This window comes from Terrapene carolina, unplaced genomic scaffold (assembly GCF_002925995.2).
Source record: "Terrapene carolina triunguis isolate 2854851 unplaced genomic scaffold, T_m_triunguis-2.0 Scaffold31, whole genome shotgun sequence".
NCBI lineage: Eukaryota > Metazoa > Chordata > Testudines > Emydidae > Terrapene > Terrapene triunguis.
The window spans coordinates 9,948,479-9,964,085 of record NW_020664382.1 but is presented as its reverse complement, the minus strand read 5'-3'; the positions used below and the strand labels follow the sequence as shown (position 1 = coordinate 9,964,085).

General features: G+C 39.3%; 1 protein-coding gene across 1 annotated transcript in view; it reads right to left on the bottom strand.

Annotated features, from left to right (window-relative positions):
- Positions 1-15,607, bottom strand: part of LOC112105901 (glutamate receptor ionotropic, kainate 1) — a 218,572-nt gene that overhangs the window by 28,775 nt on the left and 174,190 nt on the right. Inside the window, exons 10-12 of the mRNA XM_029911584.1 lie at positions 14,828-15,051; positions 6,381-6,499; positions 1,690-1,907 (exon numbers count right to left, since the gene is read on the bottom strand). Coding sequence (XP_029767444.1) covers positions 1,690-1,907; positions 6,381-6,499; positions 14,828-15,051 — 561 coding nt within the window. The remainder of the gene's footprint in view (positions 1-1,689; positions 1,908-6,380; positions 6,500-14,827; positions 15,052-15,607) is intronic.

Sequence of the window (15,607 nt, the reverse complement as noted above, 5' to 3'; positions counted from 1 at the left end):
AAATAATCAGGCTTTGAAAAAAGCATTGTTTATTCTCTTATTCAAATACACAGTCACCTCTCCGCAATGATAGATGGAAGTAAGCAGGGGCAGCAAGAGAGGAATTTACCCTTAACTGCTAAAAACAGGGTGGCCATGTAAGATGTAGCAAACTACTGCAGAATCCTTTTTGAAAATTACTAGTTTTGAGACATGATCCAAATATTTGAACTACAATCCATTACTTTCCTTTATTTGTGTATAAAGAATCTTTCTTCATCTGAAGACAGTCTTGTGGTTAAAGTACTGCACTTGGATTTGAGGCATCTGGGTTAAATTCCCAGGTCTGCCGCAGACCTTTTTAAAATCCTCACTTAAGATGTCAAACTGACACCAGAAACTGAAATGTTCATTCACAGAACATCTATGACACAGATAGCAGAAGCTATTTTTCCACCATGTTGCTTCACCAATGTGACTCATTGGCCTGCTAAACCCAGGGTTGTGAGCTCAATCCTTGAGGGAGCCATTTAGGGAACTGGGGTAAAAATCTGTCTGGGAATTGGTCCTGCTTTGAGCAGGGGGTTGGACTAGATGACCTCCTGAGGTCCCTTCCAACCCTAATATTCTGTGATTCTATATGATTCTATGATTCTCTTTGGAAGGGCTGCTTCCTAAAGGTTAGTTAAAAGATGCTCAGATACCATACTGAGGAGCATGATATTAATACTTACCTAGGTACATTCAATCCTTGGATTTCCTGCTGGGTGTGACAACAAAGCTGCTAATTAGTGCTAATTGCCAGGGGATGTTTTTTGTACATTTTCCATATTTATAACTTGTTGGTATATGTATTGACATTTTATGAGATCCATTCATTTCATATGTAATTAAAGTTGATTATCAAAAGGAATTTAGTTATCTACTGAAGCAATTTCACTAGAAAATGCTTTCACTTAATTATATTTATTAAACTTTAAATCTATGTTCTTTATATAAAATATTTTTAAAAGCAAATTAACTATTATTTTGTATTTTTCCAATTGCTTTTCAAGATCAAGTAGCTATCTTAGCAAATTACTCATTATAAACTTCGGGCCAAACAGCCCCCTTTTGAAGACTGAAGAATAGCTAGTAGTAATGGGCCCTGATGGGACAAAACTGCGGAGGTTCTCCTCGCAGAGTTTTCACTAAATTCTTTTGGCTAGGGCATGGGTTTGCCTTTCTCAAAAGGAGGAGGTGGTTGGGCCCCAGACTGTATAGATCTTGGGGGATTCACTAAAGGCATGGGGCTATTCCAACAGAGACTTTGTGCCTGTACATTGTTCCAGAGTCCTTTATCCCCTCTTGCATTGGACCTGTTCTAGCAGGGACTTTCCAGATTGTAGCTGCCCCGGAGCTCTCCATTCTTAGGGAGCAGTGGGTGCCACGGTACCGAGGACCTTTCACTAAAGGTGCTACAGTGTCAGACAGTAATCTATTTGTGGTGATTTCCTGTTGGTTGGCAGAAGGAAACATGCATATAACACAACCTTCCCCATCACTCAGGTGTAGATTCCTGGAGGATGCTCTGTGGATTAGGGATTTGTTATAACTGCTAAATTTTATTAGACTAATGTTTTCAAAATTTCTCATTCTGTTCCACGTTTCAGAATCTATTAGTGAAAGGTTACAATACTGACAGTGCAAAACCACCTGGCACCATCTTACCTTGAAGAAGGTCATTGTTGATCCATCTCTAACAGCCCCATATTCTATCTTGGTTTGCTTTGCCAAATCATCTGCTGAATCGATGGGGGATTCCATTCTCTCAACTGTCAGGAAGGCAGCCAAGTTGGCAGTGTAGGATGAGATTATGATTAAGGTGAAAAACCACCATATTCCTCCAACTATTCTGGTAGAAAGAGCTTTGGGCATCAGCTCTGATCCTGTTATAATATCATCAAAACAATCATATTAAAACATGTTGAAAGAAGTCTTTCTCTGGCAGTAGATTATTTTTAGGAGCATAATACATTTATGAACCACAGAATAATAAAAGAAATCTACACAGTAATCTCACATATGTACAGCTAACATTTATAATGGTAACATACTTTGAAGGGGATGTATGCCATGATACCTAACAAACACGATTATCCATGGGTCTGAACACCAATTTGTCTTTGAGATAATGTCACCTTTGGAGTTAACCTTTTAGACTCCTAGCAAGCTATACTAGCCATTTATCTGTATCTTAACTGCTTGTTACAAGTACTGTAATGAGGCTTTAAGCCTTAAACCTTCAGAAGAACAATACAGTAGAACCTCAGAGTTTCAAACATCTCGGGAATGGAGGTTATTTGTAACTCTGAAATATTTGTAACTCTGAACAAAACGTTATGGTTGGTCTTTCAAAAGTTTACAACTGAGCATTGACTTAATACAGCTTTGAAACTTCACTATGCAGAAAAAAAATGCTGCTCTCCCTTTATTTTATTATTATTTTTTATTAATCTTTTTTTTTTTTTTTGTTTTTTTTTTTTTTTTTTTTGGTATTTGCTGTTGCCTGATTGTGTACTTCCGGTTCCAAATGAGATGTATGGTTGACCGGTCAGTTTGTAACTCTGAGGTTCTACTGTATCCCATTCACCACTTAGAGGAAGTGCTTAAAAAGATGGCTTTACCCTGTGTCTCTTATCTACACATCCAGGTATGTATGGTCCTGCAGCCCTCACTCAGGCAAACAGTATCATTGCAGTCAGTAGTGTTCCAGTAAAGTCAGTGGGACTTACTCACATGCATAAGGACTGCAGGGGTCAAGACCTAAAATATGTCGTCTTATAAGCCTATACTTTTTGTTTTAAAGGTAAGAAAGTTAAAGCAACTATACAGTCCCTTCTGGATCTCTACATGATGGTGCAATGTTACGAATAATAAATTAATCCCAGTTTAAAGGACAGAATGATGACTGAAATGGCATTAGCACATCCGACTGCACATCTCACATTGTGAGACTAGGACAATAAATGGATAATTTGTATGATTCATTTTACTTTTTAAGGGCATATAATTGACTCAGGAGGGTTAATTTGATCCCAGCTGTGAAGCAAAGTACTCCTAAACATTACGAGCCAAATACTGCCCTGACTGACACAGTATGCAACCTTGCTGACTTCAGTGGATTGCCTCGGGTTTAAGGCCCAGATTCAGACACGCACTTGATTGTGTGCTTATAGTCAACTGACTTCAGTTTAACTTCAGAGTTAAGCACAGTGCATAAGTGTTTTGTTGCATAAGGATGGACTTAAGCAAATGCTTAAGTGCTGGCTGAACTGTGGTCTGAGTGTGTACAGAATTTGATTTAATTAATATTCATTATTGTTAGAGAAAGGTCCCTGTTGTTGAAGTGTTATGTCTTCTGAGCTACTTAATGATTAGGAACTTCAGACATTTCACAGAAGGTATTTAAGGCCTTGGAAGATTTTAACATAAAAACTCTATACAATTTGAGCAAAAGTTGAAAGGGTAATAATCTTCCAAACCACAGGCAAACAGATTTAATTTAGCTTTTTATAAATATATGTACATCTCTCTTAAAGGTCAGAGCTAAGCATAGCTGAGGGCTCTGAGTACATTGATGTAGCTACCAAATTATGAGAGGTAACAGCAAAGCAGACTTCCTGCCGTGTGTAGCCTTTGTGTTGTACTGATTTTAAACTAGGCCAACAGTCTAAAAGTAGAGGTTCCTATTTAATTTAGGGAATCTTAATGTATCATTTCAAGAGCTGCAGATTCATCCAGATTTATGTTTGTTAATTGTGCTTTTCTTGGTGCTTTATCAGACTAGATTTTTTTTTAATGTAGTGAAACATGATTTTTTACTCCTAAGGATGTATTTATTTCTAAACTGTAGTTGATCTAGCAAACGTAAGAGCAGGCTGCTATGTATGCTGATTCAGATCTTCATGAAGATGTCATTTTCTAAAAGCCTAGATAGTTATAGGAATATAAAAGATGTAGTTAGACACTGGTACAATACCTAGTTTTAATGTATAGTGATAGTAATAGCCAACTAAACTTCAGAGACCTTAGCAGCTTGCCATAAAAGCTGGTAGTGCAGCCTTATAGTTAGAGGTACACGATAATAGATGGAGGTGGAGAAACTCTTGGTTCCTGTAGCTTTTTGGCAAAATTATAATACTCCAGTGGCAAATTAGTTGTATAAATGAAACAGAAAATCTTTAATCTAATTAAACTAAGGACAGTATATTTTAACCTGCCACTGAGTGTTATAAGCAAGGGGATTGATCTTGTAAGATGCTGAGCACCCTCCACTCTCACAAAAGTCAATAGGAGTTGAGTGGGGTTCGGCATATTGCAGGATCAGGCCCATGATTTTTTCAGTATTCACCATCTCTTGGAACCCACTTCAGCAAAGGGCGTAAGCACATGCTTTAGTTTCATTGACGTAATCTTGTGAGACTTAAGCTCTATCTTTAAAGGTAAGAATGTGCTTACGCACTTTGTTGAATTCGGGCCTTAGCAGGTCACTTGAGTTTTTAAAAGTAATAGTTTCTCATACATTTTTTTAAAATTTATCTGCTGACTATAATTAGAAGTATGCCATGTCTGGATACCTTCAAAGACCAGAGGAAATATCTGGGTTGAGAACTTCAAGGGAATGGGGAAATAACATCTAAGTAAAATGTTACTAGCAAGATTCAGGGTCAGAGACAATACTTGCTGAAGTCTCTCTAGTGCCTTTTTATGGCAGACATGACAGCCAATCCTGATCCAGACTTTGCTCACGCTCTGTAGAAAAGAGAAAGTCTGATCATCACATTTTAAAATTTAATAAACAAGTGGCTTCCAATCAAGCACAACAAGCAGCTTCTGTTAACAAGAAAGAGCATAACAATAGATGCAGAGGTTAGCAACCATTCATCTCTTGTTCAAACTCTACATGTTACTGATGGTGCACTTACAGTCACACGTACCACAAGTTTGTACATGGAAACATTTGCTTCACCTTACAAATGTTTTTGTAAAGCTTCTTGAAAGACAAGCAGAGTCTGGTTGGGGCTGACTGTCATGTACCCAAGGTAGTGGTAACTAGTAGACACTGCATCCCACAGTTTGCTGTGGATGATGGTAAACTCCAAAAAGGCAGGACATTAAAAACACAAAATCTTGGGGCACTCTCACACACAAGGCAGTCACAATTACATACACACACCTGCCTGATACTGTAAAACCTTAGTCTGTACTTTACAGATACATTGGAAAAAACAAAAACACCTTATCTCCAATCTTCTTCAAAATAATTTTGGTGAGGATATGTGTGTCCTATGAATATGCCAATAAAACTGTGTGCATGCATTATCCTAGTTACAGTGTGAAATTTCTTCACTACCCTGTCTAAGAAAAATTCCTTTATTGTTATTATTATTTATTATTTTACAAAATCCAAATTGGTATTCATGCCTATGAAAAGAATAAATTGTACCTGAATGAATGTAGGTATTCCTTCCTTTCTTAAATATTTGGGAATTTAATACCAATATATTGCTGCGACTTCCTCTATGTGTTGCCTTTTTTTTTTTTGTTTGTTTTTTTTTTTGGCCAAAAAATGTTTTCAGAGATGTTGAATGGAGCCCCGTATTGATACAATATAGCCCTTTAATGGGAAGCCTCAGTATACACACGCCATAAGCATAAGTGTTTACTACATGTATCTGCGTGACTTCCCATATCGAGTGCACTTCGCTGCCCTTCATTGACATGCGAGTATCTCTGTGCAGTTTCCAAAATTCAGCAGCAACTGGCACTTGACTTGGTTAAATTCTAAGGTTGGATGCATTTACAAGAGGATGGGACTCAAACCTGCAGAAAAGCCAATAAAAATAGGTTTTGTTTTGGTTTTAAATAAAAGTTTGACAATTGCCAACAAAACTTAACAATCTTTGTGAAGAAATACCTTTTGACTGGCTGTTACTGTATGTGTTCCAGAATTGCTATGGCTATTACTGTCTATATTGGGATGAAGCCTACGTGAATAGAGATTTTTCCTGTTTTCAGTGTAGGAATTTTAGATTTATCATCAATAAAAATACCTTTGTAGTCATCCGGCTATTATTTTCTGTTTTGTCCACAGAAGCTCCCATATAGGACAGCTGACTTTATACTTTCTTGTATGTTTTCCCTTCTCATTTCTGCGGTTACCATATTTTGTATTTAAGCAAGTGTTAGTTTCATTTCCTTTCCCTCCCTATCCCCACTTCACTGTGTAATCTGCTTTTTTAATTTCTGAGATCAGGTTTTACAATATATGTGGTAGCTACAGATGGTGGAGTTTACCAGCACAGAAGCCCGTGAGCAGACTGTGGGATGTGTGCAATAATGATGTGTGACCGGTGTACCTTGCTGCATGAGAGCTCCAACTCCAAACCAGAAACTATTTAGTAAAGTAAAATTGTTTTCCACCACATCTGAGTCAGGGTTGCACGGGTGGGGGTTATACCACTCATAGGGTGTAAACCTGTGGTAGTTAACAGAAACAGTCTGTAAACATCAGATAAAATACACACTGAGCCAGCAAACCTGCTAAAGAATGCAGAAAATGAAAAGATTAATGAAGAAAATAACCAAAACTAAAGCATAGATATGTGTCCCACTACCGTATGCAAGTTGCAGAGCAGTACTGCAGTGCAGGGAGGGGCTTTCAGAGCTCCAGTTTTAGCATAAGCCCTACTTCATTAATCCTAAAGCTCTTTGACTGTAATCCTCAAATATAAGACTACTGTTTCTTTCAAAGTTCCCAGTCATTCCCCTAGCCACGCGATTGATGACCTGCAGAGAGGGGGATGCACTGATTCCATGTAGCTGCTCCCTGGCGAAGCATGAAAGAAAAATGGCACTCTAAAAGCAGTGCCTTTGGAGTACTCTCTATATAAAGAACTGGCATTGGGCATGACAAAAAAACTATATTACAAGACCGGTTGGTGTTAAGATATTAATTTTTGTGGCACTTTCTCCAATAGTGAGGTTACAGCACTTTAATAATAATAAGTTGTTGCTACTTTGCGGGAGTAATTTCAGTGCTTAAAAACCATAGGGGTATATTTTCAGTATCATGTATAGAGAATTAGGCAGCCAGTTTCCCCTTAATGAGTGGAAGAATAGTGCTTAATTCCCAGCGCACCTTGCTGAAAATGCAAAATCTATACACTATTATAGCCTGCAAAATAGTTGGCAAAATTACTTTAAAGATTGTTCCTCCCCATGGTACTGTGCCTGCTGCTTCTCAGCTCTGCAGGGCACATTAGGTACATTCCTGCTGAAGTTTATGAATATAGCTTTAATTGACAATGCCATGCTAATACATTTTAATTACTGTTTCAGCAATATAATTAAGCTTTGAATTTATGCACTCTTGCAACCAGAGTGCTACGCTAAGCTGAAGTAATGAACGCTGATAGTAATGAACATACTAATTGAAACAGTAGGTAGCTTAAGATGCCATTAACTAAACAATATCATCATCACTGGTACAATAGTTGTTAAACATAATTGCAAGAGGCAATATAAAGATTAAAGACAAAAAATTTCTACATACGCCATTTAAAAAAAACCAAAAACAAAACCAAGCCATTACATTCCAGCAAGTTTTTCACTGTGCTAATAGGGTGAAAACCACCTTTCTACAATCAATGAAATTGTTCTTAACTAGATTTGTGCACAAAGGCTGAAACTCATCCCTGTGAGCCACGGCCTATGTACCAGCTAACTTGCACATAAGCCATCAAAGTGTAAAGGCCTTCTGCTGGGCATTCACACACGCTGAATTACAATGTTGACATGTTACAAGCAGGGCCGGCGCTTCCATTCAGGCGACCTAGGCAGTTGCCTAGGGCGCCAGGATTTGGGGGGGGGGGGCGGCAATTCGGCGGCGGGGGGTCCTTCCGCGCTCCGGGTCTTTGGCGGCAATTCTGCGGCGGGTCCTTCACTCGCTCCGGGACCCGCCGCCGAAGTGCCCCGAAGACCAGGAGCGCGGAAGGACCCTCCCGCCGCAGAATTGCCGACGACGACCGGGAGCACGGAAAGACCCCCGTCTAGGGCGCCAAAAACCCTGGCGCCGCTCCTGGTTACAAGGAGTGTAAAACAGTAATTGTGCATGATCTTTTGCTGGGAGCCTTGCACTGCAAATTGAGCAGGGCTGGGCTCTTACATTTTTTTAAGTAATAAACATATTCTGTAGCTTAGACAAAAATGTATCTATAACAGAAGGAACAAAATGGCAACTGCTAGAAAATAGCAATAAAATTCAGTCGGCAGAACTACTTCTGCAGGACTAGAAAGGCTTTATTTTATTATATGACCTTTTGATTATTCAAAGAGCAAAAGTCTACAGCTGCTATTTTTAAAAAATTTGTGCTAGTATATCAGTGACTCATTCTCTATTAGAATTAAATATCAGATTTTCTTGTTATGCACCTTATTCTGTGCAATGCACTGTATGAAATGTTGATGCAATGAACAGAGGAGGGGCAGGTCAATGATTCTTTTCCAGGACTTGGCTAACCTAGGAAATTTCTGTTAATATTTCCACTGTTGTTTCTCCTGATTCATTTCCATCAGTGGGAGCAGTAGTGTAGACAAGATGTTGTAGGTTGCTGGCAGTTAAGCATTACCTCACGTAGGGTTTTTCTGAGCAAAGTTTGATGACTTTGTGCCTATATCATTGATAGACACCTATGCTAGCACTTCCACCACTGATATCACCAGTGGAGATGAAACGAAGGTGGCAACAGAGAGAAATTTTAGCAGAACATTATTAGTGTAGTCACAGCTAATGTGGAGAAGAAAAAGAAAGAAACTGTAAAAATCAGTAACTTTACAAATAGTGATAAGGCATAGCTATTTGTTTAATTATTATGGCACTTTATACAAAATTTAAATAACAATGGTAATGCTACATAAGACCTCAGGAGAACTACGATATGAGTCATGCCACTGAAAAAAAAAATCTTTAGAAGTACAACAGACATGTCCATAAATATTATCCCTGAATATTTCTCTCAATGAGAGTGCAACAATAAACAATGATGTTTATTTGTTATAGCACTGCTAGAATAGTGGAGATTTGTGTGCAAGGGTCTTCCTGAACTCTGCCTCCAGTATCTCACCAAAAGGTTCTTGAGAATTGACCTGTCCAATCCCTGGTGAAAGAAGCAAACCTTTAGCAGATGAAAAACAGATTTAGAGGTGTGAATGGACTATTCTGGCTTTTCCTAGATGTGTAGTCGGAGTCCTAGCCTGGTGAAGCAAGTTTAAATGTCAGGTGTGTACTAAACACCTTCAGCATAACTATTTGCCAACTAATTTAGCACTGCTTCTAGATACCAGTTCAGCAAAGCACTCAAGCAGGTTTTTAAGTTCCATTGACATGAATAGAACTTTATTAAGTCATTTGCTGAATTGGGCCCTTAGTCTCCTGTTTTCCTAAATAAGTAATCAGCAAGAATAATAAAGCTTGATATTTCTAAGGATTTTTTTAAAAATTAGAAAATGGGAATTATCATTGTTCCAGGGGCAAAGGACTGGTTTTAGCTAAAGGGAGCAACGGTTAGCAGTTGAGAGAGTGAAACACAAGGGATGATGATTCAATAATATTTTCCTCTTTTTTGTTTGTGTTCATTTGAGCATGCATTTGGGTATAGCCCATTGGGTGGCTTTCTTGATTACTTGCCGTATCCGGTGCATTCTTTCATATACTTAAAGCTTTGTCTGTTTTCTGAGTTTGACATGGTTTTCCTAGAGAATTTACAGGGCTGAGGGCAAACTGGGGCTTGTTTGTTTGTTTTTTTCCTTCTCCCTGCTCCTTGGTGGAGAAGGCTGTGGGATGTTTTTAGTCTTGGCGCACAACAACAGAACGAAGTTAATCTGTCACTGATGGGCAGATTTAATATCAGCCATGAATGAGACGATGATTTGTGTGCAGTTAGAATTATTATTCATGGTACAGTGAGCTACTGCAAGAGCTTGTGGGAAATCATGACTAATTGTACACAGTCTTGTGGCTGATATGAGATTAGCCGTCAGTGATGGATGAACTCTTTCTGTCACCCAGGACCTACACTAATGAGTTGTCCCATGATCCTCTAAGCAGTTTAAAACAAAACAACAATAAAACCTACAAATTGCCCCCCATCACTGTAGTCTGCCTTGGGCACTGGTGCTGAAACCAGCAAGCAGACAAAGTTTCACGTATATGAAAGAGTGCGTTTACCAGTGCATCCACTTGAAAAGAAAGCTGTTCTGTGGGCCATAAAGAAATACACAACCACGTCAAACTGACCTCTGTGGGACTGCTCTTGTAAATAAGGGAGCTCGCCAATTAAAAGAAATCATAATTTGGGGTGCGGGGAACTCATGACAAGAACTATGTAACTCGTCTCAGAGCTGTATAGGAAATCAGACAGTGTGTATGCATATTATCAGAATGACTAACATGGGGCTATTATAATGATGCTATTTTATTACATTTGCTCTTTCATTGTAGTCTTTGGAATCAAAAGATACAATTTTAATTAAGTCAAATTAGTTTGAGCATTTACAAGAGTTTTGTATTAAATGTTTACATTGTATCTTTACTCTGATATGAGGAATATTTAGAATTTCAACAATACAGCATTACAGCTTTATATATTATCCTATAGCTACCTGTATTATATAAATGTTAGACCATGAAGAGTTACATTATTTGAAACTTGTTTTCTTGGAGTATCTACTCTGATGCTCTTTTTCCTTCATTAGTGTGAATTATGTCATTGTTTTATATTCAAAGCAATACATGATAGAATTGGGGGGAAAGCTTTACAAGGTGTCAGAAGAAAAAATATAATTGTTGGTAATGGAAAAACCAATAACCCAGACAAATATTTTTATGTATATTCCTAGGAAGGAGGAGGAAGGGTTGGAAAATGTTCAATAAATAGTGATGAAAATTATAATTCCAAATAGTGGAAGAAGTAAAAATAAATGAGTTTTTACAGAGTCTTAGGCTTGGTCCACACTGGGGCGGGGGATCGATATAGGAAACGCAACTTCAGCTACGAGAATAGCGTAGCTGAAGTCGACGTTTCATATATCGAACTAAAAATACCTACTTCGGGTCCACGCGGCGCAGGCAGGCTCCCCCGTCGACAGCGCTTCCTCCTCTCGGCGAGCAGGAGTTCCGCAGTCGACGGGGGAGCGCTTCTGGGATCGATCTATCGCGTCCAGATGAGACGCGATAAATCGATCCTAGAAGATCGATCTCTACCCGCCGAATTAGGCGGGTAGTGTGGACCAGCCCTTAGTATGGATATCAAATGCCATCAGAAAAAAAAAAAATATGTTTCAAATATGGCATCCAAAGGATGTTGAATTAATATTTTATATATAAAATATTGAAATTCCTTAGGAAGGGATATCTTGGAAAGTTTCATATGCAATGTAGATGTCTGATCCCACAAACCTTTATTCAAATGACTAACCCTTATTCATACTAGTAGAGGCATTGAAGTTAATGTGACTACTTATATATGAACTATTCATATAAGAAAGGTTTCAGAGTAGCAGCCGTGTTAGTCTGTATCCGCAAAAAGAACAGGAGTACTTGTGGCACCTTAGAGACTAACAAATTTATTAGACCATAAGCTTTCGTGGGCTACAGCCCACTTCTTCAGATGCATATAGAGTGGAACATATATTGAGGAGATATATATACACACATACAGAGAGCATGAACAGGTGGGAGTTGTCTTACCAACTCTGAGAGGCCAATTAAGTAAGAGAAAAAAACTTTTGAAGTGATAATCAAGATAGCTCAGTACAGACAGTTTGATAAGAAGTGTGAGAATACTTACAAGGGGAGATAGATTCAATGTTTGTAATGGCTCAGCCATTCCCAGTCCTTATTCAATCCTGAGTTGATTGTATCTAGTTTGCATATCAATTCCAGCTCAGCAGTCTCTCGTTGGAGTCTGTTTTTGAAGTTTTTCTGTTGTAAGATAGCCACCCGCAGGTCTGTCATTGAATGGCCAGACAGGTTAAAGTGTTCTCCCACTGGTTTTTGTGTATTATGATTCCTGATGTCAGATTTGTGTCCATTAATTCTTTTGCATAGAGACTGTCCGGTTTGGCCAATGTACATGGCAGAGGGGCATTGCTGGCACATGATGGCATATATCACATTGGTAGATGTGCAGGTGAACGAGCCCCTGATGGTATGGCTGATGTGATTAGGCCCTATGATGGTGTCACTTGAATAGATATGTGGACAGAGTTGGCATCGGGCTTTGTTACAAGGATAGGTTCCTGGGTCAGTGTTTTTGTTCAGTGATGTGTGGTTGCTGGTGAGTATTTGCTTTAAGTTGGGGGGTTGTCTGTAAGTGAGGACAGGTCTGTCTTCCAAGATCTGAGAGAGTAAAGGATCATCTTTCAGGATAGGTTGTAGATCTCTGATGATGTGCCGCTGACTGCTATGGGTACCCGCATGGCCCCACAGTATGCCAACATTTTTATGGCTGACTTAGAACAACGCTTCCTTAGCTCTCGTCCCCTAACGCCCCTACTCTACTTACGCTACACTGATGACATCTTCATCATCTGGACCCATGGAAAAGAAGCCCTTGAGGAATTCCACCAGGACTTCAATAATTTCCATCCCACCATCAACCTCAGCCTAGATCAATCCACACAAGCGGTCCATTTCCTGGACACTACTGTGCTAATAAGCGATGGTCACATAAATACCACCCTATACCGGAAACCTACTGACCGCTACACTTTCCTACATGCCTCCAGCTTCCATCCAGGACACACCACACGATCCATTGTCTACAGCCAAGCTCTAAGATATAACCGCATTTGCTCCAATCCCTCAGATAGAGACAAGCACCTACAAGATCTCTAATCAAGCATTCGTAAAACTACAATACCCACCTGCTGAAGTGAAAAAACAGATTGACAGAGCCAGACGAGTACCCAGAAGTCACCTCCTACAAGACAGGCCCAACAAAGAAAATAACAGAACACCACTAGCTGTCACCTTCAGCCCCCAACTAAAACCTCTCCAGCGCATCATCAGAGATCTACAACCTATCCTGAAAGATGATCCTTTACTCTCACAGATCTTGGGAGACAGACCTGTCCTCGCTTACAGACAACCCCCCAACCTAAAGCAAATACTCACCAGCAACCACACATCACTGAACAAAAACACTGACCCAGGAACCTATCCTTGTAACAAAGCCCGATGCCAACTCTGTCCACATATCTATTCAAGTGACATCATCATAGACCTAATCACATCAGCCATACCATCAGGGGCTCGTTCACCTGCACATCTACCAATGTGATATATGCCATCATGTGCCAGCAATGCCCCTCTGCCATGTACATTGGCCAAACCGGACAGTCTTTACGCAAAAGAATTAATGGACACAAATCTGACATCAGGAATCATAATACACAAAAACCAATGGGAGAACACTTTAACCTGTCTGGCCATTCAATGACAGACCTGCGGGTGGCTATCTTACAACAGAAAAACTTCAAAAACAGACTCCAACGAGAGACTGCTGAGCTGGAATTGATATGCAAACTAGATACAATCAACTCAGGATTGAATAAGGACTGGGAATGGCTGAGCCATTACAAACATTGAATCTATCTCCCCTTGTAAGTATTCTCACACTTCTTATCAAACTGTCTGTACTGAGCTATCTTGATTATCACTTCAAAAGTTTTTTTCTCTTACTTAATTGGCCTCTCAGAGTTGGTAAGACAACTCCCACCTGTTCATGCTCTCTGTATGTGTGTATATATATCTCCTCAATATATGTTCCACTTTATATGCATTCGAAGAAGTGGGCTGTAGCCCACGAAAGCTTATGCTCTAATAAATTTGTTAGTCTCTAAGCTGCCACAAGTACTCCTGTTCTTTTTTCATGTAAGAAAGGCATTGGGACATCAGACTCCAGAATTGCTAAGAAAGGAGTATTGCTGAACTTTGTCAATCATATTTTCATATTTTTCCTTTTCAGTTTTTAAACACAATTTGTTGAACTTTTCATTAATCAATCCCCCCCTCCACCCCCAGTTTCTAAACTTGTATTCTATTAGGAGTTTGCTCTTCCATGGGTTAGGAGTTCATTGTTAGCAGAGGCCTGATTCAGGACAGCATTTAAGCATATGCCCAGTTTAAGTCCTATTGAAGTTAAACACATGCACCCCTGGATCATAAGTGCCTTCCTGAATACGGCTCTCACTTGGGATTTGAGAGTACACAGTGCTTTGTACCTCCTGTGACAATTCACTTTAGAGAGAGGTATGGGAGCATCTTGCAGAGCCAAGCCCTTGGGTTCTCTGTTATGCTATCCTGAATTTTCAGAGTGAATTGATCTGAGCTGACTTCCACCCTTCAGCAACAAAGATTTTCAGATTTTCTCTTGGCTTTTAACTGTATGCACTGTTAGCTGAAAAGTGCAGTGTTTATAAAGGAGTAACTATGCTGAAAAGCAGTTGTATATAATATTTTCAATTCTATTAAGTAACTGATGACACATTTTATCAATTTTATTTTTTCTCCCTTAAACTCTTAAGTAAAGAAGAATCCCGTTACACTATGAATATTTATGTTCATATAAAAAATAATGCAAGACAACCCCTCTGGAATGCAATGTTTTTGGTACTGTATCAAATTCCTAGAATATCATTAGATTGTCATTGGTGGAGTGAGTATATGTTGTGTGACCAGTGCAACACATATATGATAAGAGGAAAGAAAAGAGGTTGTCTCTCACACAGTCTTTTAACTTACCTTGCAATTACAAAGAGTACACAACTGACTCCAAGGCAGGCTAGGAGGACATACATCCAAATATCAGGAGAAAGAGGGTTGAGAAAGGAGAAAACACCAGGATTTGTGCCATTGGGTTTCCGGTACAAAATACTGATCCCCAGCGTCATGAAGGGTTTTGAAAAGTCGATTACTTTCTCCCTTACGTAGGTGATAGTGAGAGGAGCAGCCGCCAGATCGGCTTTCTGGGAACACAAATTGGAAAATATTCTCATTTTCTCTGCATTCAACAAGCATATTTTTATTCCTTCCACCTTTTCCCATGGGTATTAAACAAGCTAAAACAAACATGTCTAGTTTTGCCTAGAAGCTGAACTGTAATTGAGTGTAAAATAAAAATTCTTGGTTTCCTTATTAAAGGTCATTGTGGGCAGAAAAACTACTTCAGAAGAGCTATAGTAATTTGAGTATGACTGAAACAGTTTACATCAAGAAACTGTGGCAAAACAGTGCATTATTAGGACGTTACCAGAAGCAGAATGGACATGTCTGACATATTATTCATGGGAAGTGAGCACCCAAACAAATCAAAGCTTTTCCTTGTCTTTGCAGACACCAAGATCCTTTGATGCAACAATACGGGCACCTTTCCAATGGATAGGGTAGAGCATGATTTGCAGAGCCTGCAGGGGGGCTCAGCACCACTCATGAACTGCAGAGCAGTGAAGTGCAGCGGCTCCCTGCCTACTGTTGTGCAGGGGAGATTGGGTCTACTGCTATGGAGATTTAACTATCATTGCT